General features: G+C 45.0%; 1 protein-coding gene across 5 annotated transcripts in view; it reads left to right on the top strand.

Moving 5' to 3' along the window:
• Kcnk10 (potassium two pore domain channel subfamily K member 10) overlaps positions 1–25464 on the top strand; it is a 136043-nt gene that overhangs the window by 85611 nt on the left and 24968 nt on the right. For all 5 annotated transcript variants that reach the window (XM_017594351.3, XM_008764847.4, NM_023096.3 and 2 more), the window contains exon 4: positions 1882–2042. In XM_017594351.3, coding sequence (XP_017449840.1) covers positions 1882–2042 — 161 coding nt within the window. The remainder of the gene's footprint in view (positions 1–1881; positions 2043–25464) is intronic.

Here is a 25464-nt window from a genome sequence, read left to right as displayed (position 1 = left end):
GGACCGAACCTAGGGCCTTGCACTTGCTAGGCTAGAGCTCTACCACTGAGCTAAATCCTCAACCCCCCATTTTTTTTTTTACTGAGGTATTCCAATCTGTAAAATGCCAACCAATCCTACTACTGCTATCGCTAAATAGTCTTTATGTTCACATTTTTCTTGACTGTCTCCAACACTTTAAGATTTGGAAACGTTGCATGGGTCTAAGCTTTTCTCTGGTCCCTCTGGGTGACAACAGCATGCCCTGTGAGCTGACCAGAGGACATGTATAGAGCTTGTCTAGATTAATAACCGCACACTCAGCAGGCCCAGTGCTTCAGTTGGTCTGTAATATCTTTCTGAGTTGAACTAACAGAAACTCTGTATTGTCTGAAATGAGGCTGTCGTGAGACAGTCAAGCTGGGGTCCAGTCAGTATCTCTGCAAGTTTCTAGAATATTCCCAAGCCCGTGTAATGTGAAACTGCAGAGGCACGCTTGTTTTCTTTCTAACCGAATGAGCCAGTGTAAATTAGATTATTCTAGGTGGGTGTGCTTGGCAACATCATTCCGTCCGAGATCCTGAAAGCGTCTGAGAAATCCCAGGAGCCTTGTCGAACCTTCAAGTCAACAAGATGGCTAGCAAAAGAAAACAAGATTAGGAAGTCTTGCCTGCATACTCATCTAAGAAATGGAAATTGCAATTTAAATAATTTGTGGCAAGAGGTTTGAATGATTCTGAGCACAAGGAATAGCCAAGTGACTCATCCCCAAGGCAGAATCTGACAGCGAGCTCTCCAGGCCCACGGGAGTAGGAGTGATGTCCAAGGTCTTTTTGGTCCATGCTAAGAACATTGCTTCTCTCTGTGCTGTGTTCTCAAATGTGTCTCTTGCCGTGGAGCAATACCTCACCCATGGCCTGGCTTAGGAAACAGACCTCACTTGAACTACCTGAACTGGGGAGACAAACTGTTAAGTGACTGTTGTAGGACTGTAATGATAACTGACAAGAACACAGCTACCAATTACTAGAATCTTTCGCCCTATGTAAATTGTGCTAATCTTATAAGCTTCTTTCTTTCAGTAATACGATTGCCAGCCCCATTTATTATGGAATAATCCCAATACTCACTATACATGAATTACGGACAGAATTGCAAAACTCTTAAGAATGCAGATGTTCATGTTTTCAAACGACTGTGAAACTCATTTCAATTGACCTTATTATAGACAGAATCTTTTACGTTCAAAGCTCTATTCCAGCAGCAAACATTTATTTAGCACTGATTGCTCTGTGTGCCAGGGTAGTGGGAAGGGATACAAGAGGCTGGGATTTTGTGCCATTCCCACACAGAGAGTTGGGCACAGCTTGGCTTCAGTCATTAGGGTAAAGAGGCACAGAGTCTTTACCTATTTATTTTCCCCCATTACCAGGATCACCTACCTGGGGTAGGGAAGGACAAGTCCTTTGTCCCTTCTGAGTTTGTAGTAGTCCGGTTTCCTCTTTAATGTCCAGTGCCTATGACTCTGTGAAAGCAGACGTTGGCTATAGTAAGTCCAGGCAAGGGCAATGCCAGTGGAGCAGTACTGTACGTAGAGGCTTTGTCTACCGAAGCAAAGGTGAAACCTTTTCCCACCAGTCAATGGTGTCCATGAGAGGTGATGTTTCTTAAGAGAAAAGTGTCGTTTTCCACCAGAAACACAACTCTGCTTGACCACACACTTCTTAAAATCTATTAAGATCTCTGACACACCGAGACTACGTATGGGGGGAGAGGCCAGGGGGCTCTGTTGGTATTGCAAAGGGCTTTGGAGAATATGGAAGTCTGCAGATTCATTGGTCAATGCTCTACTTTCTCGGTCACTTCACTGCTTCCCTTCCCTTCTCTCCCCTCTCTCCCCAGGGTATGGGAATATTGCTCCGAGTACTGAAGGAGGCAAAATCTTTTGTATTTTATACGCCATCTTTGGGATCCCGCTCTTCGGTTTCTTATTGGCTGGAATTGGAGACCAACTTGGAACCATCTTTGGCAAAAGCATTGCAAGAGTGGAAAAGGTTTTCCGAGTGAGTATTGTACCAATTCAAACCCTCCTCACTGGGTTCGTCGGTTTTAGCCTCACAGGGGTCAGAAGGCAGCAGCAAGGGCTCTGACCGAATAAAGTAGTTGAATGTTATGATCGTGTTTTCTCTTTTCACGGATGTGGAGAGAGGACTGTGCCTAAATGTCTTTTCCTTGCATACCTTCCTGCCTTGTGGTACTTACAGGATCAAAGAAGGTTAAGAATGGATTACCAGGACAGATTTCCCGAAAATGTAAGGCCCACTCACTGTCTTAGTCTGTTAATACTGCTATAACGGAATGCCTGAGGCAGGATGGCACAGAAACAGCAGAAAGTCATTTCCTGCCGGTTGGAGACTGGATGTGTAGGATGAAGGTTCAGCTGCCGGGTGGGGGGCTGGGCTGCCCTTTCAAGGTGTGGTTGCCCAGAGAGAAGGATGCTGAGGCTGCATGTGGCGAATGGATGAAAAGGGAAGACATCTTGACATTGCATGGTGCCTATTAAAAGGGCTTTAGCCCTGTTGGCGAAGAGGAGCCCTCATGACTAACCCCCCTTTAAAGGCCCTGACTTTTAATATGATCACTTTATCTAACACATTTAAACCATGGTTTAGGTCCCTTTATGGAAAAGCAGGCTAGACAGTTCAGTAGGTGAGGGCACCTCCTGCTAACTGGAGTTCAATCTCCAGGACCTACATGGTGGAAGGAGAGAACTGACTCTTACAAATCATCTATGAGCCATGATATGCTGCACACATATGCATACACACACACACACACACACACACACACACACACACACACACACACCATACACACACACCCCCAAATAAAAAAGATAGTTTTCTTACTGTTTTTTTAAATCAAGTTTTATTTTAGTGTTTTCTCCTGTATCTCTTTTTCTCCACACAGGTAACATTGTTGTTCTTGTTGTTTTGTTATTGCTGACGCTGATTTTTTTCTTACTGTTTTTAAAGTGATGAAGAGAAATATAAACCCATCCATTTCACTATTAAAGTGCCTTCACTTGTTTGACTTCTGCATAATGTCTTCAGGTTGATCCTAGCTTCTTCCAGAAATGGAACTTCTCTGTGCTGTGCTTTGTGTCTCTTTCTTTTTGGCCCCTCCTGGTTCTGCCTCCCAATGCTAAGCTTTCCTTCAGCAATAGGACACCAGCGTTCTACTTTATGCTAAGTCACGGGACACTGTTATTAATTTAGGATGTATTTTCCTATTAAAAAAGGGACAGAAGTCTCAACTTGAGCTTATTTCCTAAAGGTGATATGTTTGAGCTCTGTGGCAGGCATGTAGGATGGATGTGAGTGGCTAACGTTGCCAATGACCTTTAACTCATACCTATTCATTCGATTTCACAGAAATTGTTCTTGATTTCTGCTCAATAGTCATGTAATCCTCAAGTTTTTCTGCCCTTCTTCATATTAGTTTAAGAAACCTAAGCAGAAGTTTGCTGATAGAGCTAGCTTAGTAGTAGAGCCCCTGCCTAGAATCCCCCAGTGAGGGGCTGGGGGCGTGGCTCAGTGGTGGAGCGCCTGCCTAGAATCCCCCAGTGAGGGGCTGGGGGCGTGGCTCAGTGGTGGAGCCCCTGCCTAGAGTCCCCCAGTGAGGGGCTGGGGGCATGGCTCAGTGGTGGAGCCCCTGCCTAGAATCCCCCAGTGAGGGGCTGGGGGCGTGGCCCAGTGGTAGAGTCCCTGCCTAGAGTCCCCCAGTGAGGGGCTGGGGGCGTGGCTCAGTGGTGGAGCCCCTGCCTAGAGTCCCCTAGTGAGGGGCTGGGGGCGTGGCCCAGTGGTAGAGTCCCTGCCTAGAGTCCCCCAGTGAGGGGCTGGGGGCATGGCTCAGTGGTGGAGCCCCTGCCTAGAATCCCCCAGTGAGGGGCTGGGGGCGTGGCCCAGTGGTAGAGTCCCTGCCTAGAGTCCCCCAGTGAGGGGCTGGGGGCGTGGCTCAGTGGTGGAGCCCCTGCCTAGAGTCCCCCAGTGAGGGGCTGGGGGCATGGCCCAGTGGTAGAGCCCCTGTCTAGAGTCCCCCAGTGAGGGGCTGGGGGCGTGGCTCAGTGGTGGAGCCCCTGCTTAGAATCCTCCAGTGAGGGGATGGGAGTGTGGCTCAGTGTGTGTGTGTGTGTGTGTGTGTATGTGTGGTATGTTTGTCTCTCTCTCTCTCTCTCTCTCTCTCTCTCTCTCTCTCTCTCTCTCTCTCTGTGTGTGTGTGTGTGTGTGTGCACTCACCTCCATATGTGCACGTGAGGGCCAGACATTGATATTGATGTCAGGCATCAACTCTGATTGATCTCCACCTTGTCTTTTCTTTTTAATCAGTGTCTCTCACTGAATCCAGAGCTAACCAATTTAGTTGTGTAGGTCAGCCAGGAAGTTCCAGGGACCCTCTCATCTTTGCCTCTCCAGTACTGGGATTATATACGTGTGTTTCTATGCCAGCTTTCTACTGGTGCTGGAGATGGAACTTAGCTCTTCATACTCGTGTGCCAAGCACTTTACAGACTGAGCCATCTCCCCATCCTCGATGATAAAAATTGTCAAATGGACATTTTTGAGAACTTTTCCAGAATCTCTTAACGATAAATGAGTGGTGAGCTTTAAATCAGTCACCCTGTGTCCTCAGAGATACTGTCTTTCGGATTGTTCCTCAGATCCTAGATTCTGTTTCTCTTTAGTTGATGCAGGGGAGCTCCTCAGAGGGAGAATATAATTCATTAGCACGTGAGGAGAACCAGACGCATGGCTGGGTTGTAGTCACATTCATAAACGCAGCAGTCCTGGGCAGCTACCTCCATTTCTTCATCGGCGAAAGGCGACAGAGTGCAAATCAACTTTAGGAAGTTTTGGTGATGGCTAAATCAAATTATGGGTAGGCAGGACCTTGGCCCAGAGCCAGAAACACAGAACTCAGAGCTGCTGTCCCTTCTAAAAGGAGAGTTTGCTGGCAGGCTAGCCACTAGCATGGGTTTCGTGAGCTTTTCTGCAATGTCCCACACCCTTTGCTCCCTGGGTGCTGGCTGCCTAGCCAACCTCATTAGAATGTGCACCTGTCTCCTCAGTGGTCACCATGGAAACCATGGAACTCAGCTTCTCAGATGTTTAGGTCTTCTTAACTCAGACAGAGCAGCTTTGTCTCCAAAGAGCTGTCTGAACTCCTTGGAGGTGCCTCTTAGCTGTCCGCACAACCCTTTGAGTTAGGGAAAAATGACTGCTGTGATTTGAACCCTTAGAAGAAACTCGGAGTACTCTTTAGAGCGTTCCCATGGAGAAACGACAGATTTGGCATCCCCCCACCCCGTTTTCGGGTAGCTCCTCTTGGTTTCATTTTCTTTGGTCATAGAGGAAAGTCTTGGATGGCAGCTTTTCAAATCCCCCCTCGGCAGAGTTAGCTATTGTGTTCCACAGGAGGGGAGAGATTACAATCATTTTACTGCATGCCTACCAAATTGGGAGTGCGCCATGCTGTAATGCGGTTCACACTACAAGTGGAGCGTGCTATTTGCCTCCTCTGCGCCGCTTCCAGAAGGTCCTTCAGTAGACTCTTGGGCCAAGCCTGAACATTTGCACACCTCACTTTTATGCTGATGGCCCACTGAGGTCCCTGCGGCACCATCAGATATAGGGAGTCATCCAGGAAGGCGAGACAGATATGTCTTGTTGAACGGGCGACATGCAGGGGATGCACTTACCAACTATCAAGGGCTATGGCGTGGGGAATCCCAGGAGGAATCTAAGCACATTTCCTCGATATACAAATAGCCCATTGTGCACCAGTTTGCTGGCTGTGTGTAATGCTGTGATGGAAAGACCTCCACATTCTTGGCTACTCACACAGACCACATTTAAAGGACCAGGTATTCCTAGATGATTATTTGAGAAGAGGAAATCACATTCACCTGCAAGGCTTGGGGCATGAATTTTCAGTTGTCATGGGGAAATTTTCATTTAATAAAGTCTGCATATTGATTATTAACCCTTTCCCTCCATCCAGTGTCTTTTGAGAAAGTGTAGTTAGTGTGTGTGTGTGTGTGTGTGTGTGTGTGTACCTGTGTGTGTGCCTGTGTGCCTGTGTGTGTGTATGTGTGTGTGTGTGTGTGTGTGTGTACTAAGGGTGAGGACTCAGAGCACATGGTAGGGTTCCCTACATGGCGTGTGGGCAGCTGGACTCCTGAAGAGAGTCCTTCCTGGGAGCTGCTTACTGCTTAGGAAACCTTAGCAGGTCCTCAGACCTACTGGGAGTTTTGTGAGGCTTGTGATCCTCTCCATTTCCTCCACAAGGCGATGTTTCCATCTGGAGAAAACAGCTGCAGAGTTCTCTGTTGTTGTAGGCTAGAGAGGCACATTTCCTTGCAGAATTGGAGCAGTTTTCTCAGTTTTCCCCCAAATGCTTTGCTACATATGCCCCTTCAGCTTCAAAACCAGGGATGTGCTGGAACCCCCTCACACTTTGGGTCTCCCAGACTTCCATTCTGGTCCAGCCAGGGGAAAGCTCTCTGCTTTGGATGGCTCCGAGATGAGATCAAACCTGTGCAGATCATCTACCTTAAAGGTCAGCCGTATCGTATCACATCGTCCATGGGTCACTGTGTCACAGCGGCTGGGGACTGGAGTAATTCATCTTCTGGAGGCATCACAGACATTCTCCCTTCAACACACTTGGAATAGTGGAATCATTGGTGGTATAGACCTTCTCCACAAGGACAATCTGCCTTACTGACCTTCGCTACATCCTGGAGAGCTAAACCAAATTCTTTCTTCACAGCAAGATCATTGCAAAGAGCAAAAGATAGGTCTGAGAAGAAGGTGCCTTGGTTGATCAGGTTAAGTCCCCTGTCTGGTTGGAAAGTGAGGATAGAGGCTCAGAGCATGTCCTGTGACATTGATCTCGATGCCAGAGAACAGGAATGCCCTGGCATCACTGATGAACGGTGGCTGAGAATTTGGACACTCATTAATCTCATGTTACAAGAAGCCTGGAGGCAGCTTGTTTTAAGTGGGGTCCACAGGCCACAGTGCAGTGTCAAGCGGATCCAGGTTTTGTTTGTTTTTCTCGGTGTGTCAGCTTTTCATCCACAGGCTTGTTACCTCATGGTTACAAGGTTACCATAGGAACAGATATTATGAATTCATGCAACCACAATTAAGGCAAGATAAAAGAGACACTTAAAAATATGTTATTATATCTGTTTATTCTTTTTGTCTCCCTCAAAGACTTTGTTATAGCAAAATTGAAAGGACAGTATGTAGATTTACTATACATATGTATTCTCATATATATATATAATTCCTATTTACATGTACATATATTCCCATTTATATATGCAAATATATGTATAACACACACACACACACACACACACACACACACACACACACACTAACCTCATATGGCCAGCACTCTACAAGAGTGGCGAATTTTTGTTTCATTTGATGAACCTGCATTGGGGCATAATTACCTCTTGGTTTGTAATTTGCATTAGGGTTCTCTCATAATGTGCATTTTGTGCTTGATCAAGTGTTCAGTGACATGGACCCGCCATTATAGAACCACACAGAGCACACTCAGTGCACTTTGAAAGGAAAAGTCTTGGCTCAGGACCCCCAAGAAACGTTCTCAACACAAGGGAGATTTATTTGCCCCGAAAGGGCAGAGGGCAAGGAATAAGAGACAAAGACTGGAGATAGAGGATGGATGAGGGAGGAGAGAAAGGGAACAAGGGAGGGGGAGGGGGGGAGGGGGAAGGGGGGCATATGTCTCTGAGGAGAATAGGACAAAGGACTGCCTCTGGATAGAGAGCAGACAGACATGTCACATAGGAAAATGGTTTATAGATGTATAAGGGATGAGGTGTTTAATTTTAATTGGGCATTTTAATTACATGAGCCAAAAGGGGCTTTTGATTGTTGGACCTTGGTGTTTAGCTTCAGGAGGAAGTGGCCAAATAAGGGAGACCTTCATGTCTAGCTTTAGGAATTTAATCTAATGGTTTGGGGGAAGGTGGAGGAAATGAGAGAGAAGGCAAGGCCTGCCAGGGCTGTGCTCCCACACTCCAGCTGGCCAGAGTCCCTTCAGCACTTGCCACCCGTGGTCTGCCAGTTCACCTCTTCCTGCCGTATAAACCCTGAAAAACACTGATCTCTGTCTTCTGCCTTTTCCAGGATGTTACAGAGCTGGAGGCACACAAACACAGAGCCCTTTCACAGCTTCCTTCAGTTAGTGATAGACAATCATCTGCTGTCTAATAGGTATTTACTTCAGGAACTCTCCCGGCTTAATAGTTCATTTCTTTCCAGTGCTGAATGATAATCTATTTTTTTCTGGAGTGGTTATCTGGTTTATTAATCCATTTGTCTACTGAAGGACAGCTTCCTTGCTTCTTTCTTTGGACAATATGAATAAAGCTGCTGGAGCCACTTGTTTTAACTCCTTTGGGTAAACACCAGGAAACACCATCAGTGGTTTTGCGAGCATCCTTAGGGTTCCTCTGCTTTCCCAAGGCAATGTACCATCCTCTACTTCCAAAGAGAATAAGTGAGAGTTCACTCTTCCTGTTGCTTCAGTTTCTTGACAGCATCCAGTGTTGTCTGCATACATCCCTGCTACTGTGCTGTGGTAGCTCCCTATTTTAACTTGCAGTTCCCAAATGACATGTGAATTGTAATGTCTTCTCCTATGCTTATTTGACAGCTAATAGATCTCCATTAATGCCCCATGTCTTTTATCTCTCCCCATTTTTTCGGGTAATGCTGCTGATGGTTTTGTGACAGGGTTTCTCTGCATAGCCTTGACTGTCCTGGAATTCACTCTGTCCACCACTTGCCTCTGCCTCCCAAGTGCTGGGCCTAAAGGCTGACACCACAACTGCCAGGCTGGCTTTGGTCCATTTTTTAAAATCGTTGAATTTTGTTTTAAAAGCCATATGTGTTTTGGATAGCATTATTAGATGTGACTTTTGAAAATACTCTGTGTAACTTGACTCTTTATTCTCTTAACTACATCTTTTGTAAAACAAAAATGAATTAATATGGTTTAGCATCCTGATTAAGTCTGTGATTTATTTATTTTTGTTATTTTTTTACTAGCTAACAAGTAAAACAGACAAAATAACAACAACAAAACCATTCAGAAACATCTTAAGCAGAAGTGTCACCATAAATGCTGAAGCAAAATTTACTGTTTAAATATAACGTAGGTGAAGCAAAGCCTGAGTAGGGAAAATGTGGGAGGTATTCAATCAAGTTGAGATACTGGAACCACCTTTCTGCATTGTGTGTAAATTCATGCACGTACTCTTGGTGGCCAAATGATCTTCACAAAGGTACATCACTAGGGTCAGTTGCAAGTCTAACCAGCATTCAAATTTCTCCAGAAGTGTTTTCAAAGTCAGGGGCATGTTTCATGGTCGTCGTTGTCGTCGTCTTCTTCTTCTTCTTCTTCTTCTTCTTCTTCTTCTTCTTCTTCTTCTTCTTCTTCTTCTTCTTCTTCTTCTTCTTCTCCTTCTTCTTCTCCTTCTTCCTCCTCTTCCTCCTCCTCCACTTCCTCCTCCTCCTCCTCCACCTCTTCCTCCTCTTCCTCCTCTTCTTCTTTTGGACTAAGGTGGATTGGTGGAAGATTTTGATAAAGAGTCTCAATCTATAGCCCAGGTTGGACTCACACTCACTATTTTCTTCTTCTTTTTCTCCTCCTCCTCCTCCTCCTCCTCTCCTCTTTCTCCTCTTCCTCTTCCTCCTCCTCTGAAGTCCATGATTTTATATTAAGTTAATTTTTGTGAAAGGTATCAAGTCTGTTACTACAGGTATAGAGATGGACACGTGTATTGCATGCATGTGTATTGTGTGCATATGTGTATCTAAGTGTACACACAAGCACATACATGGGTAGTATGTTCAGAATTTGATGTCAAGGGTTTTTCTTTATTGATTTCTGCCTTATTTTGGAGGCAAGATCTTTCACTGAACCTTCTTTTGCCAATTCTGCTGGACTAGTTGGCAGTAAGGCCCTTCTCACATCTCTGTCGCATCAACACTGGTATTATAGGCTTGTGATTTTGTGTTCTGTTTCTCTATATGGGTACCGAGGGTACCATGCATATCCTCATGCTTGCACGGAAAGCACTTTACCAACTGAGCCGTCTTCCTAGCCCTTAGTTCATTCATTCAATCAATCAATCAATCAATCAATCGATCGATTAATTTTTGTATGTGGAAGTCTGATTGTCTCAGTTTCATTTATTAAGAGGACCATCTCACCTCCATTATTGTTGAAGATAACTTGGCTAACTTTATATTTCTTTATTTCTAGTCTCCCCATCCTGCTCCATTGCTCTCTTCTTTCACAAAGACTGTACTTTCCTGATTAGTGTGGCTTTGTACTAAGTCTTGAAGTCAACTTCCTTTATATTTTTGGGTGTCATGTTGAAAGTGATTCTTTCTATCTTTCTCAGAAGTTACACTGTGTGTGTGTGTGTGTGTGTGTGTGTGTGTGTATTGTGTGTTCATATGCGCATGTGGGTGCGCATGCATGCCTGTGCATGGGTGAAGTTTTTGCTTTTCTGTCTCATCAACTGGAAATGAATGGCTTGACCATTCCCAGCTGTAAGAGAGGTTAGGAAGGCAAACATCTAACGAAAGGCAGTTGGATTGGCATTGACCAATGATCTTTGATCTCTCAGGAGTGTGTATCAGCACCCTCTGGAAACCTGTTAGACATGATTATTCATTGAGCGTTTGGAGTCCACTGCTCTGTGCTTACCAAGCTCCACGGGTGACTGATGCTTGCCAGATTTTGAAAACCCTAGGGGTAGGATGATCATTTATCCCTTGGGGTTAAACACATTGTTTTAATGAATGGAATTAGATGAGCAGAGAAGGCGGGGTAAGCAAGTGTTGGGGTCTATTGGTGTCAGTCAACTGGAAGGCACATACATCACTCTTCAGGAAACTGTCCTTTTATTCCCTGATTGTCATAAATTGATCCTTGAATCAATTGAGACAGGCTGGTATGCATTCTAGTAGCAATCCTGGCTTACTCCCACCCATGCAGGTTTGAAGCCTAGACACATGTCCAGGCAATTGGGTTTGCTATGATAGGAGACCAGCTAGAAGTTTAACACTGGTTTTTAAGAATTTGGTCATTTGGGAGAGGCCATTTTCCTGAGCTAGTCACTCAACCCTAAAGGTTAATGCACTGTTTGATTTCCAAGGGTGATAGGAAAATTTGTGAATATTGAAAACCATATTGGCATCCGCCTTGGGTTGCTCTATTGGACACCTTTAGGATGACGGACATCCTGGGAATGTAGACACAGATGTCTTGTGCATTCATTCTTGAGAAATACTATTATTGTGAGTCTCTTTTCCCATCCAAGAAAATTGAGCCCATCATTTATGAAGCCACCAACCTGAAGCCATGTTTAAGTTAGTGGCGCTGTCTAGATCTGAACCAGGTATCCCATTAGGTCTCTTCTAGTTGAGCCAAAAATATTTGCTGTCAGATACAGCTTTAAACCACTCTGTGAAGCCAATGTGCAGTTTGAGATCTCTCAGCAAACGAGTTAAGTGAAAATAGTTCCCCCTGCTCTTGCAACATGGTGAATCCAGGCAGTTAGCAAGGAAGAATAATTACTTGAGCTTAAGTAGGCCCAGGGCCAGATCTCAAAACAGGGCCTCACAGTTAGCAGCCTCTCTCTCTCCTGCTGTGGGTTGGCTCTGCCAGGAAGGCTGACCACCACTTGAGAAGAGGCCACAGGGAAGCTTGAGTTAGTTTTGGATCAGGTTCCATTGTCTTGCTCTGAGCTGCGCTCTGGTCTCTGGGAGAAGCTGCTCTTTTCATCAGCTGAGCAGCAAGCTTTCTGATAGTTCTTCTAAAACCAAGGGACACACTTTTTCTTCCTTAGCCTTCCCACACTACGAGGATAAAACAAAAATGTTTATTTGTCTTTTGAGGCAAAGGAATCTGGGTACAGCTTACAAGTGATGCATTTCCATAGATCTGTTACCATCACCGTGGTTTGCAGGAAAGGACAGGTGGGAGGGAGGCCGAGTTCTAGAATGTTCCATCACATGGTGGGGCACGAATCAAGAGGCAACTTAGAACACACTGGGCAGGGGGCTTCTGTCTCTTGAGGACACACCCAGCAGCAAAAGAATTAACTTACAAGGATTGTTGTCTAAAGCAAGTGAAAATTCATGGTTTGGAATCAGTGTTATCTTCAGCTCTGTAGGTTCAACTACAACATCTAATTCCTGTTAGCGGTGACAGTGCTGTATGTGCCAGCATTGTACCTAAATAGACAGAGGATGAGGGCAAGGTGGTGGGTTGAGGTTTTGGTTTTAGTTTTTTCTCTTTAGTATTGGTGAACTCCGTTTATAACTTGGTGTAAGAAGGCCTGTGTTTGTGCGTGTGCATGCGCGCGCGCGCCTGTGTGTGTGTGTGTGTGTGTGTCTGTCTGTCTGTCTGTCTATCTGGGTGTCTATAACACGCCTGCTCTAGTGCATAGAATACTTTATAAATTCATAGCAAGTGCATATGTAGGACTAATGTTATGTGGTGTGAGGCTTTTTGTTTTTTAATTAGGAAGAAGATTCTTGTGTAAATATGAATAGCAGTTTACTTTGCCTAAGGAGTTAGAAGGAGGTAGGAGATAATTGTTTTAAAATGAAAGAAGAGACAAATAATTTTGAAGCCTTATCAACCAGAGCTCTTCCAAATTAGTTTAGCGGTACTAGTTAGCATAATTAGCCAGCCCAAAAATGTACATTTGAGGTGGCCTACGTAAATGAGAACCATAAAGCGCACTCCTCAGCTTCTCTTAGGAATTGCCAGTGACTGTTTTCCCGTGGGCAGTGCTTCCACTTCCTCTAGTGCAGGGCTGCTTATGAGGCAGGGCAGAGAGGCAGGAAACTTACAGGGGTTTGAGAAGGAAAAGGAGTTCCCCGTCCTGGAGTCTGGCTGAGGACCCTTACTAGCCAAGAACCAAGAATTGCAGCACTGTGAATGCCTGCTTGAGACCTCTGCCTCACTATAGGTCTGTGATTTTCTAGAAATCTCACCAGGAATGCATTGCACAATTCCTAATGGTGCCTGGGTTTAACTCATTAGGTTATCATTCATCCAAGGTGCCTCAGAGGCACTCTGTAGTCTCAGAGATCGAGATCGAGAGCTAGAGAGAGGGGGGAGGGAGAGGGAGAGGGAGAGGGAGGGAGGGAGGGAGGGGAGAGACAGAGACAGAGACAGTAATAGAGAGACAGAGAGAGAAACAGAGAGATACAAAGAGAAAAAAGAGACAGGCAGATATAGAGACAGAGACACGTAGAAAGAGAATTTTCTTAGTAACCCTTTAAGATGTATCTTGACAGCCACCAAAATAGAATATATGTGTACACACACACACACACACACACACACACACACACACACACCCCTACCAGACCCACATCTCAGTATTTCTTTCTTTTTGAGTACCTCTTACTCATAATCCTCATACTAAAGATCAATGTGAAAATGTCTTTTAACAAACTAACTTTTTTAAACAAAATCTTGTGTGTGTGTGTGTGTGTTTGTGTGTGCGCACTCGTGCCCACGCGCGTGTACATGCATGTGTGGGTTGAGATTTCTAGAGGATCATGGGAACCCCTCACGTGGTTGCAGCTGTATCGCCTTCCTTGCTGCTGCTGCTCCTCCCTTCATGTTAGTATGATTGGTATTTGGGTCTGTGTAATTATTTGTGGTTTCCCGGTGCCTTACTGGGTGGGTCGACTTTCTCTCTCATCCCTGTCTACAGTTATATCAGCCCCAATGTCTCCAGACACAGTAACAACCATCTTAACATAAATTTGCCCCAGTTAAGAGCTGAGTCCTACAGTGGAAACAAAGGCTCCAGGGCTGTTTCCTTCACTGCCCAAAGTGCATATCCCAGCCCCCTGACAGGATTTCCCATGCCAGCTCTACTGTTGAAGACAATGGTGCTACCCGTTTTTTTGGTGTCAGCACTGGCGACTACCAAGAACCTTCCTGCCCCATTTGGATCCTTAAAGAAAATACTGACGAGGACTATGGGAATGAGGTCATTTTTCACCGAGAAAGGAAAATGCCCCAAGGCTTGACTGATGAATAAGCTAGAGAAAGGCGGTTCAGCTTGGATTCTTCAGTGGGCAAACATCTCAGTGTTCCCTTTAGCTGATGGGGACTAATTTAATGTAACATTCTTCCACATTCTCAGTTTATCCTTAATAACTGGCCAATGTCCCCTCGGCATTTCCTGTTGCTGTCTGGAATCACTTCGGGTATTAAAAAATATGTATTTAAAAATGTATCTTTCTTCTTTTGTAAAGAGCAAGGTTACCAATGTTGTATAAAAAATGACTAAGTAAAATGCTTTCTAGATAGTGGTCAGTTATTAAGACAGACAGACAGACAGACAGACAGATAGACACACACACACACACAGAGAGAGAGAGAGAGAGAGAGAGAGAGAGAGAGAGAGAGAGAGAGAGAGAGAGATTGAGAGATCAGATGTTGACTTTGGGTGTCATCCCTTTGGAGCAGTCCACCTTATTTTTTGAGGACCTAGGGCTCCTCACTGAGTAAGACTGGACCACTGAGCCCCAGAGATCTTCCTGTCTCTGTTTCCACAGAGTTGATGTTACAGAAATGCGCCACCTCGTCCAGCTCTTTATGTGGGTTCTGGGTAATCACGACTCTGTGTAGTGAGGGATTTACTGAGTTACTTTCCAAACCCCAACTGCTAAAGGTTTTAAAGGTAACTTCAACATTGTCTCTTTTGCTGGCAAACTTTGGTTGCATGTAATGGGGGGTATCTCATGTTCTTCAGGTTGGCAAATCATTGGTGAATCTGTCTATGTAGAGCCTAGGGCTTGTCATTTGCCTAATAGGGTTTGGCTGAGGTCAGACAGAGTATTGTGGTATTCAGTATTGGTACCAGTATTGGTCATCTGCTTTGAGGGTGTACTAGGCTCTGCTGGCTTTAGCCAGAATCAACTATGTGTCTCAAAGACAACATCGTTATCCTCTTAATTTAATGAGATAAGAATATTTTGCCTGATTCTGTGACCTATCCAAGGTCTACCCAGCCAAGAACCAAGCAACTGATAAAGAAAAGATGCTGGCCCAGGTTCCCTTACCCTAGAACACATGCATAGCCCCAGCTATCCATTCTTTCTTTTTTCTTGTAAGGGTCCTTAGTGTCTGACAGCCCAGAAGAGCCTGAAGGTTTAGTGAGATCTGGGGACAGATAAATATGGATGCTGGAGAGCGAGTTGATATTGGCCCTGCCTCTGTCTTTTTTCAATTTACCTTCTCATTATGTTGAACTGGATCGCAGCCTCTGATGCAGCTCAAGGACCCGCTGCATCTCACTAAGCAGTTCGTGTTTAGTATCTCCGTGTTCATCTCCTTTACTGTGGAGTTTAATAAAGGCCTTGGATAGTGCTTGTTCGTGCTGCATACTGCCATGGATTTACAGAAGTGGAGACTCTAAAGTCCTAACGCCTAGTTTGTTCCGATCTGCTTGGTACCACCTACTCTTGGGAAGAGGGGGAAGCACAGAGCTAAGAGTCAAACTTCCTGGGGAGCATCTGGCCTTGGCTTCCAAAGGGAAGGTTCTGGGAAGTTCAAAGGTTTTCAGTTCCCATTGGAGATTTAACTTCATTCTGGCTGAAGTGTTTCTTCCTTTCAAGAACTGTTGCAAAATCTTTCAGATTTTGTTAACCTTCCTTGAGGCTTCTGTCGGTGTTACCAGAACTTGCAACCTTCTTTTCCATTTCAGAAAAAAGATTCGCCACGAGGTAAAAGGAACAGATAGGTTCAGTGAACTCTTTGCTAGCGGGAAGTAGAGTATATGGCCTGACCTTATGATCTAAGCTTGTGGTCTCTAAATCTTCTTTGTTACTAACTACAGCTCTGTGGCCTACCCCATTGTCTCCATGAGGTTGGTTGGAGTTCAATTTCTGACTGATTTCACATCCCTCCAGGTCTTAAGCCTTAAAGCCCTTACGTTTTAAAGTCTAAAAGGAATTGGGTGAACCTTTCTCTGTTTGCTGCTCCCTAAGGGAAACTTGTACAATTTATACAAAAGTATCATTCAACAGAGGGAACCATCTAGAAAATTGTATGGGAATTCACTCCCTCCTATATCTTGCCCATCTATGAGACGATTTGCTTCTTAGAAACCCCGGGGTCTTATTAATTAAAATGTTTTATATCTTCTCAATTTGGGGCTACTTAAAATCCAGGGATGCATTAGCTCTACCCCATGGTAACCTGTATCTAAAATTAACAGCAACTCTTGAGTTATGAATGTAATGTGAGAGTTTTATTAGCATTCTCGGTTTTACTGGTGTTATAAAATGAGCCTAATAGGTAGATGAACTTTATGTTCTCTCTTTATCACCAATTTTCATGGGTTAGTTTTATATCCTGCAAGGCACCGACTTAATAGAGTAATAATCCTTCGCTCCTTGGAAGAACTATTTTATATTGCATTCATTGATGTGAAAAATTCTCGTTGTATCTGTCTGTCCATCTGTCCATCTGTCCATCTGTCCATCCATCCATCCATCCATCCATCCATCCACCCACCCACCCACCCACCCACCCATCCATCCATCCATCCATCCATCCATCCATCCATCTATCTATCCATCCATCCATCCATCCATCCATCCATCCATCCATCCATCTATCTATCCATCTATCCATCCTCAATGAATCTTAACCTTATTTTGTTGAGGCGGATCTTTCATTGAACCCAGAGCTTGCCACTTGTCAATTTGGCTCTTCTGACTGGCCAGTTGAGCCCCCTGGGATAGTTTTGTTTCTACTTTTCAGGCTCTAGAATTCTAGGCATTCATTCACCGCTGTGCCTGGCCTTTACAAGGTGGGTGGATGTTGGGAATATGAACACAGTTCCTCATGTTTCCTCTGCAAGCCCTTTACACCCCAACACCCCCTTTCTTTTTCTGTTTCTTTTTCGTTTATATTTTAACACTTGACCTCATGCTAATTGTTATGGCTTGGATCTGGCATATTCTCTAGATGCTCATGAGTTTAAGACTTGCTCTCCTATGCAGCAGTATTCAGAGATGATGAGGTTATTAGGGCTTGAACATCATTGATGGGTTAGTTCATTGATGGATTCATAGCTCAATGAACTATTAAGAAGTAGGACCTGGCTGATAAAATAGGTCCTAGGGACATGACTTTGGAGAGGTCATCCTGTCCCTCTTGGCTCCCCTTCTCTCCTGCTATTGTCTCATTGTTGCTGTAAGGTGAGCAATCTCCTTTCTCCTCACTTCTGCCATGAGGTGTTGCCTCACCTCTTACTTAAAGAAATGACAACGGCTGACTGGAAGCGGCAGCCAAGATAAATGTTTCTCTTCTTTGTTCTTCTCAGGCATTTTGTCACGGGGACAAAGGGCTTAACGTAGTACTTCAGTAACGTGCCAAGAAAGTTACAAATGGACACACTGCTATTGAGGCTGCCTGTAGTGGATCTGGGCATGTGATCTATGCGTTTACAATAGCGTGGCGCTTAGGACAATTCTAAGTGGCTGGTATGTGGAAGAACCACAGAAAAATTCTAGATAGCTTTAGGAATTTTTTTTTTTTTTACCTTAGGGAAGGAAAGATATTGAGCATCTTCCTTATGGAGAGATGTCCCAACAATCAACGATCTGAGCTGCTGCTCCCTTGGGAGATGATGGCATGACAGGCATACTCGGTCACACTGATAAGCAGCTCCGAGGGCATAGCTCAGGGCTGCCAGTAGACTACTTTCCCTCTCGTTTTAAATACTTTTTATGTATATGTGTGCTTCTGTATATGTGTGTGTATGCCCATGTGTGGGTGCATGTATGAGCATGCATACAGGCAGGCATGCACTAGGACGTGTGAGTGCAAGTGTGTGGAGGTCAGAGGTCATCTTTGGTGTCTTTTACAATCACCATCTTCTTTAACTTTTGGCACAGGTTCTCTGAACCTAGAGTTTGTCAACTTAGCTGGCCAACAAGCTCCAGGGGTTCTCCTGTCCTTCTGTCTTGGCCTCCTAAGCACTGGGGTTACAGGCGCACCCCACCACACTCTTTTATGTGGGTGCTAGGGATATAAACTCAAGCTCCCACGCTGTTGAGCAAACACATTCTTGACTATCTCCCTAACCCCTGAAGTGTTGTTCACTGGAACTGAGTCCAGCCTGGGATGTGAGTGTCCTGTGGAGGAAACGTTTTGTATTTCTGGGGCAGTGCTCTGCTCTGACATCCTGAGAACGGCTGCATTTGTGCACCGCAGCGTGTTTTAGTTGGTGGCTTTAGCCGTGCCTTGCATAGCTTCTGCTGAGGTGTAAGGCTCTTGTTAGCATGAAGCCATAGTTCTCGACTTAGGTGTGGCGGGTCCCCGGGGACCTGAGGTGCTGTTTTCGATAACTGGAGTTCTCTTGCGCATCCAGCCTTGCCTGGTAAACAACATCTCCTTCGAAATGCATTGCCTCTTTTCAATTAGAAATAGAACATTCATCAGCGACACTTAGGGTTAGCATATCATCAGCATATCAAAACATGTTTCGTGGGGATCCATGAATTTTTCTTTAACCTTCAGAAGGGATTTTCATACTGTAAAAGCTGAGTGCATTGGTTTTTTAAAAGCAGTACTCTGCCATTGTTTCATTCTGGTATTTTTTCCTCATAAAATTAACATTTTAAAATTACAGTTTGTGTGTGTGTGTGTGTGTGTGTGTGTGTGTGTGTGTGTGTGTGTGTCTCAGAGAGCTCCTGCACATGCTCACATGGAGAGAAGAGACTAATTTGCGATGTTTGTTTTCCTTCAATCACATAAGTCATGGGGAGAGAACTCAGTATGTCAGCCTTGGTGGAAAGTGCCTTTAACACCTTGCTGGCTGTAGAGCCCCACTTTTTGGCCATGGTAACCCTCATGCTGAGGTCTTCTTTTCCAATAAAATCATCCTGGGTGGGGTGCTTTGCTGAGAGGTGGCTTACTACATGAGAGCACACACTGCCCTTGCAGAGGGCCTGGCCTAATTCAGTACCCAGCTCCTATGTTGAGCAACTTAGACCCAGCTATGATCTACAGCTCCTGGGATCTGGCACCCTCTTCTGGCCTCCACAGGCACTGCATACATGTGAGCATACCCACGTGCAGACACACATAGATGTGGAGACATAATTAAGAATAAAAATAGTCTTGAAAATATCTAAGGTTAACTATCCATTTTAGTATATTTATTGTGGTGGTGTAACACAGCATGCGGTAAACCACCTCAACCATTCTCAAGTGTCCAGTTCAGCGGTAGCAACCATGTTCCCACTGTTGTACGTTGGTTTTCAGTATCCATCTCTAAAATTTCATCTTTCCCGAATCAAGCTATAGTCAATAGACAATAATTTACCATTTCTTCTTCTTCCCTCCAGTCCCTGGCAACCACTGTATCCTTTAAAATTAGTTATTCTTTTACTTTTATAGTTTGCGTGCTTGCCCGTGTGTATGTCTGTGCACCATATGCATTTGGTGCCCATGAAGGTCAGAAGAAGCCTCTGTTGGCTGTGCTAGACCAGAAGGAAACTTGGTGAACTCCAGCTTTTAGGCTGAGCGTTGGGGTTGCATCTCATGGACCTTGCTAATGGATTATGATCCTCAGCAAAGGGCTCTCAGAGCTCCATGCTGTACTGGGTTTGTCTGGTGCCCTGAAGTTTCTGCTTAGCGCCCAGCACAGTGTGTTTAGAGGTGAGAACAGTGACTTCACAGGGTGTTTGATAAATACTGAGTGAATTGACTGGAGAACAAAAAGAGACCAGTCAGATTCCTTACCCTACATCCAGGGCATGTTAGCTACAGACTTTTCCTGACAGGTGAAAAGGAGAAGAGGGGCTTTTGTGGCTATCCTCTAGCCTGCCCTTAGGAGTGTGCCCTAGGAGTAGAAATGTAGAGAAGTCTTTCTCAACCTGTGGATCTCGAGCCCCTTAGGGGTTGAACAACCCTTTCACAGGGGTCTCCTAAGACCCTCCGAAAACACAGATATTTATACCACAATTCATAACAGTGGCAAAATTACAGTTATGAAATGGCAACCAAACTTACTCTGTGATTGGGGGAGTTACCACAGCATGAGGAACTATATTAAAGGGTCACAGCATTAGGAAGGTTGAGAACGGAAGATGTGGAGGGAGCCACACAAGGGACAGTAACAAAAGGAAATTGACTGGCAGGCAGAAGGCCTCAAGCGATGGACAAAATTGCAGTTGTCAGCCATTGCTCTGGGAGGAGAAACTGCGAGAGCCTTGACTCAAGAGAACTCTGGGAAGTCAAGTATGGGAAGAAGGGTATGGCTGGCTGGCTGGTTGTTAGAGTTGATTGGCTTCTCAGTTTCTCCTTTCCCTGCCCTTGAATTCTTCACACTCACCCGTGCTTCACTGTTTTCAATTGTTTATGCAGAAACCCTACCTACCTAAAGAGATTCTGCGGGGAAACATAGAAACTTACTTTCACTGACAGCTGATTGCCTCTCTGTCTGTGCTCTCCTTGGGCCTTAAATATGGGCCATTTTGCAATTTTGTAAACTATTTGAAAATAGAACCAAAGACACGCCAGAGGAGGAATTAAATCTCTTCCACAAAGATAGCCGATCCTTCCCATCTCAGCAAGTAACCCGGAGAATGGATTTTGCTGAGGTCAAATGCCTTGTTCCTGTGGTTCCCCCGAAATCTCCACCATTTCTTTACTTAGTGATGCTCTGCTTGCTTCTTCTCACATTCTGGGTCGGAGAGGAATTTGGCTGTGAGCAATAGCAACCGTCCCTCTGCATGATGAGCCTAGGCAGTGGCTAGAAGAACTGATAGTGAATTGTTACCATCCGTGTTGACTCTGCTGACTAAGCACAAATAAGCATATACATGTGTGTGTATGTGTGTGCATGTGTATGTATGTGTGTGTATGTGTGTGGATGTGTGTGCATGTGTATGTCTGTATGTGTATGTACATGTGTATGCGTGTGTATGTGCATGTGTGTGCATGTGTATGTATGTATGTGTGTATGTGTGTGTGCGTGTGTATGTATGTGCGCATGTGTATGTGTGTGTGCATGTGTATGTGTGTGTATGTGTGTATGTGTGTGCATGTGTATGTGTGTATGTGTATGTGTGTACATGTGTATGCATGTATGTGTGCATGTGTATGTATGTGTGTATGCGTCTGTGTGTAGTGTATGTGTGTGTATTTGTGTGTGCATGTGTAAGTATATGTGTGCATGTGTATGTATGTGTGTATGCATGTGTGTGTGAGTGTATGTATGTGTGTGCATGTGTATGTATGTGTGTATGTATGTGTGTGTGCATGTGTATGTGTGTGTGTGTGTATGTGTGCGTGCGTGTCCTGTAGGCCTTTCCCTTCCTAGTGTTGGTGTTGCTTGGTAGATTAGTTCAGACAATTAGAAGCGGGAATATGCATCACCCACTTTTAAAAAAAGGAAAAAGAACTTCTGCGTGATTATAAAAATAGGATGTCAGAAGCTTCGGTGTGCTTTCTTGAAAGAAAAAAGCAAGACTCTCACTAGTACCGTGACAGAGCTGGCACGGGAGTGAGGAGGAAAGCAAGACTCAGAATGGGGCGCTCGGCACATAAATGCCATACGGTGTGCCTGCGGGTCAGGGCTGCCTTCCTGGCGCTCGTCCCCACATCGCCTCTGGTGCTCTCTAATCAGTCGCCATCCCTCTCTGCCCTGCGACTCTGCAGTAACGCTGGAGTGGGTCTCTTGCCTACCGACCCTTTGGAGGCTCATCAGCCTTTTCCTCAGGGAGGAGGCCTGTCCAGATGGCTCTGTAACTGTGGAACACCTGCTGCCGTGAGCTGCCATCAGATGGTTTTCAGAATTGATGGGATTGTCTCCTGCCTAGGAAATGGGCGTGCATCCCTTCCTGCTGACTGCCTTTCTTTATTTAATGATCGCAGTGGTGGCAGTGTGATGGGGACTGAGGTATCGTGAGGAATTCTTTTCAGAGACCTAAACTCAAGTGATGCTGGAGTTTTAGTTTTTCCACAGAAACGAATTCTAGGATGAGCTCACAAGAAGTAGGGTGGAGTTTATTAAGAGGAGAGTTTGGCATAGCTTTTAAGCATTGTAGTAACCAGGAAAAGATAGCAGACACTGGAGTGTGGATGTGGGCTTCTCAAGGGAGTCACACTTAAGTGTCTTAGAAGTATTTTTATTTATAAAGTGTGGTATGGTGAGGTGGGAGGGGTGCCTCAGTGAGTTCAGGCTGAGGTATACTTTCGCCCCTGAGCTACCAGCCATAGTATAATATAGAACAGAGCTTATTTAGGGAATGGGAAGGGGAGTTGAGGAGGGAGTTGAGGCAGAGAAAGAGAGGGGGGCAGAGAAGGACAGAGAGGAAGAGGAAGAGGAGAGGAGCGGTCTGCCAGGAGCAGGGAGAGAGGAGGGGAGAAAGGGAAAGGGGGCCAGGGAGAGAAGAGAGTCAGAGAGAGAAAGGGGGGGCAGCGATATCTTAGAAGTATTATACATACACTTTTGTTTCTGCTAAAGTTAATCCTGAAACTCCCTTTTTTCCTTTTTATTTCTCTTTTTAAATACATGGAATAGTGTGTGTGTGTGTGTGTGTGTGTGTGTGTGTGGTGTGTGTGTGTGTGTGTGTGTGTGTGTGTGACATTTTTTGGCTTAGAGCTTGGAGATGAGAAAGTCTATACAGTCTTAAGCATGAGCTATTGCTGTTTTAACAGTCTTGTCTGGAACGAATTTCACTAGAAGGAATATTGTCTCTGTGCAGGCAACCTGGATATCTTAGCTGGTGACTCAGTCTAGATTCTGGAGTGCAGGAATCCTTTCCTGGCCCATTGTTGCAGGCACAAGTCTGAGTCCAGACGCCAGGGGCTAGAGTTTCCTGGTTGTTGTGCCTCTTTAACATAACTTTTGTACAGACAAGTCACAGGTAACTAAGAGGGTGATCAGAGGAGCCTGGAGGTGTGTCATCCCGGAGCCTGGCTCTAAGAGGGCAAAAAAGGGGCAAAAAAAGGGCAAAGGGGTGAAGCTGGGCCCATAGTGATCTTTTGTGGGTTAAGTTAGTATTTGTGTCTCCCCAGTTTGCAAACTTTTTGGGGGGCGTGCTCCCTTGCTTGAACAAAGCCTTTGGTGTCTTGAATGAGAGGCATAACTGGTAGTCTCTGGAATTTGAACACTTGGTCCACGGTTGGTGGCACAGTTTGGCAAAGCTTTGCTGGCGGGAGCATGTCACTGGGGATGCGTCTTCAAAGCCTCCGCACCACTTTCAGCTGGTACCCTGGACTTCGTGTACTGGTGAAGAGTTGAGTTCCCAGTTTCCTACTCCTGCCGACTGCTGCCATGCCTCCCCTCTACAGTGGGGTTTCATCTGCTTGGAGCTGTAAGCCAAAGCAGATTCTTCCTTCCTGAAGTTTCCCTGGTCATAGCATTTTTTCATAGCCACAGAAAAGTGACGAAGGCGAAGTGCAGGTGAGCCAGTGAGCAAGTGTCTGTCTGTCCTTCCAGTTGCTGGCACCTTTCCTCTGTTCATCTCTGGAACTTCCTCTTCCTTGTTTGTCATTCTCCTGCCTCACCATGCTCCCCTCCTCATTTTCTCTATCCTGCAACGATCACACATCTTCAGCTTCTGTATTTCTAGCAATGTCTTAGATTCAAATTGCTAAATTTCATTATTAAGCAGCAGAAAGCCACAACAGCCAGATTTCACGTAAAGTTCATATTGACAAAAATGTTTTAAAAAATTATTTTAGGCACATGGGCTGTTTTGTCCACACTCATATCTGTGTGCCTGGTGTCCTTGGGGTGGTGGTGGGGATTAGATCCCCTGGAATTGGAGTTATAGATGACTGTGAGCTGTCTGTTGGAGTTGTGAATTGAAAAAGCAATGAGTTCTCTTAACTGCTGAGCCATCTCTCAAAACCCCATGAATAAATATTCTAAAAAGCTTTTCACAGTGAAGCCTCTTTTCCAGAGGAAGAGCCTTGAGTACTGGGTTTGGGGGGAGAGCTCCGCTTGACCACAGAAAGTTTAAAGAGCCTCAGTGTTTACAGTGGACGGCTCAGACTCTGTCCCAGAATTTGTGTGATCTTTATGACTCACATCTCCAACCTGCCTCCTGCTGTTAAGTGTACCCTCAGTTCACTAGCCCCAAACTCCCTTTGCACCATGCCTACAGGTTCAACATTGTGTGGCCCTCCCCTCTTGGAGTTGTGTCATTGACACCTGATATTCCTGTCAGCCTATGGGCTATGTGATGTCAGACACCGCACCCTCCAACCCCCTGCCCTGGTTACCATGGTCTTTACAGAAGCTGCCACAAAGCCCACTCAAAGAGCTCTTAATCCACAATTGGGTAGGTAAGTAAAAATAGGACATTATTAGATCTAACCACACTTATCTTGATATAGAAAGCCATGTCATATGCAAATAAAAAATGCCAGGAGAAGAAGAGAGATCTTAACTTTTGGGGTATAGTTGTTTTGACGAGAAGCTGGTCCACTAGGGGAGCTAACGCCCACCCCATAATGCATCTTACAAACTGTATTCATGTGCCAGTCTTTCTCCTCATCTGGTGACATTGAGAAGTATAACTCTGCAGACCTGTCAACTTCCTTAAAACGTGTAATTTGTTTTCATTTGGTGGTTTAGAAACACATAATATCCCCCTTCCCAGAAAATGCCAGAACATTTTTATTGCATTGAAATGAGCATGGTAGACAGTCCAAACTACCAGACACATTAAAAAAAATAAAAACCTCATGATTATTTCCTAGTTATTATGTGAAGGCAAAATGAAGATAACTTGTAATAAACAGTGTGTTTCAGTAATAAATGCTTCATCATGAAACGTTAGGTGAGCAGCTAAGCTAGTGAACCTTCAGACACATTAGCTTTCAAGGCAGACTGCCTCAGATGCACTGGTGACTCAGATGCCACCAGGGATTTTTATCCCCCTAGTGATGAGTTTTTCCAAAACAGAGAACGACTCTTAGTTGGGTCCAACTGATTAAAATCCAACCATATCAGAATTTACCTTGTTCAAGGCTGGGGAGATGGCTCAGCTGGTGAAGCACTTTTTGACCTGAGTTCAATGAAAATCTGGGTGCGGTGGCAGACACTTTAATCCCAACTCTGGGGAAGCAGAGTCAGGCGGGTCCCTCGGGACTCATTGTCTACCAAGCAGGCCCTGCTCAATGAGTTCCAGGACAGTGAGAAGAAATGACAGACCCCCCCAACCTCACACAAAGGTGTCTGAGGAACAACTCCAGAGGTTGTCCTCTGGTCTCTACATGCGTGTGCAAGTGTACTTGTATACACATGTGAATACACATGTACAAATACAAAATTTACACTACTAATATTCTTGTAAAAATGTA

This window comes from Rattus norvegicus, chromosome 6 (genome assembly GCF_036323735.1).
Source record: "Rattus norvegicus strain BN/NHsdMcwi chromosome 6, GRCr8, whole genome shotgun sequence".
In the NCBI taxonomy this organism is placed as follows: Eukaryota; Metazoa; Chordata; class Mammalia; order Rodentia; family Muridae; genus Rattus; species Rattus norvegicus.
The sequence above is the reverse complement of the archived record's forward strand: the minus strand, read 5'-3'. Positions and strand labels throughout refer to the sequence as shown.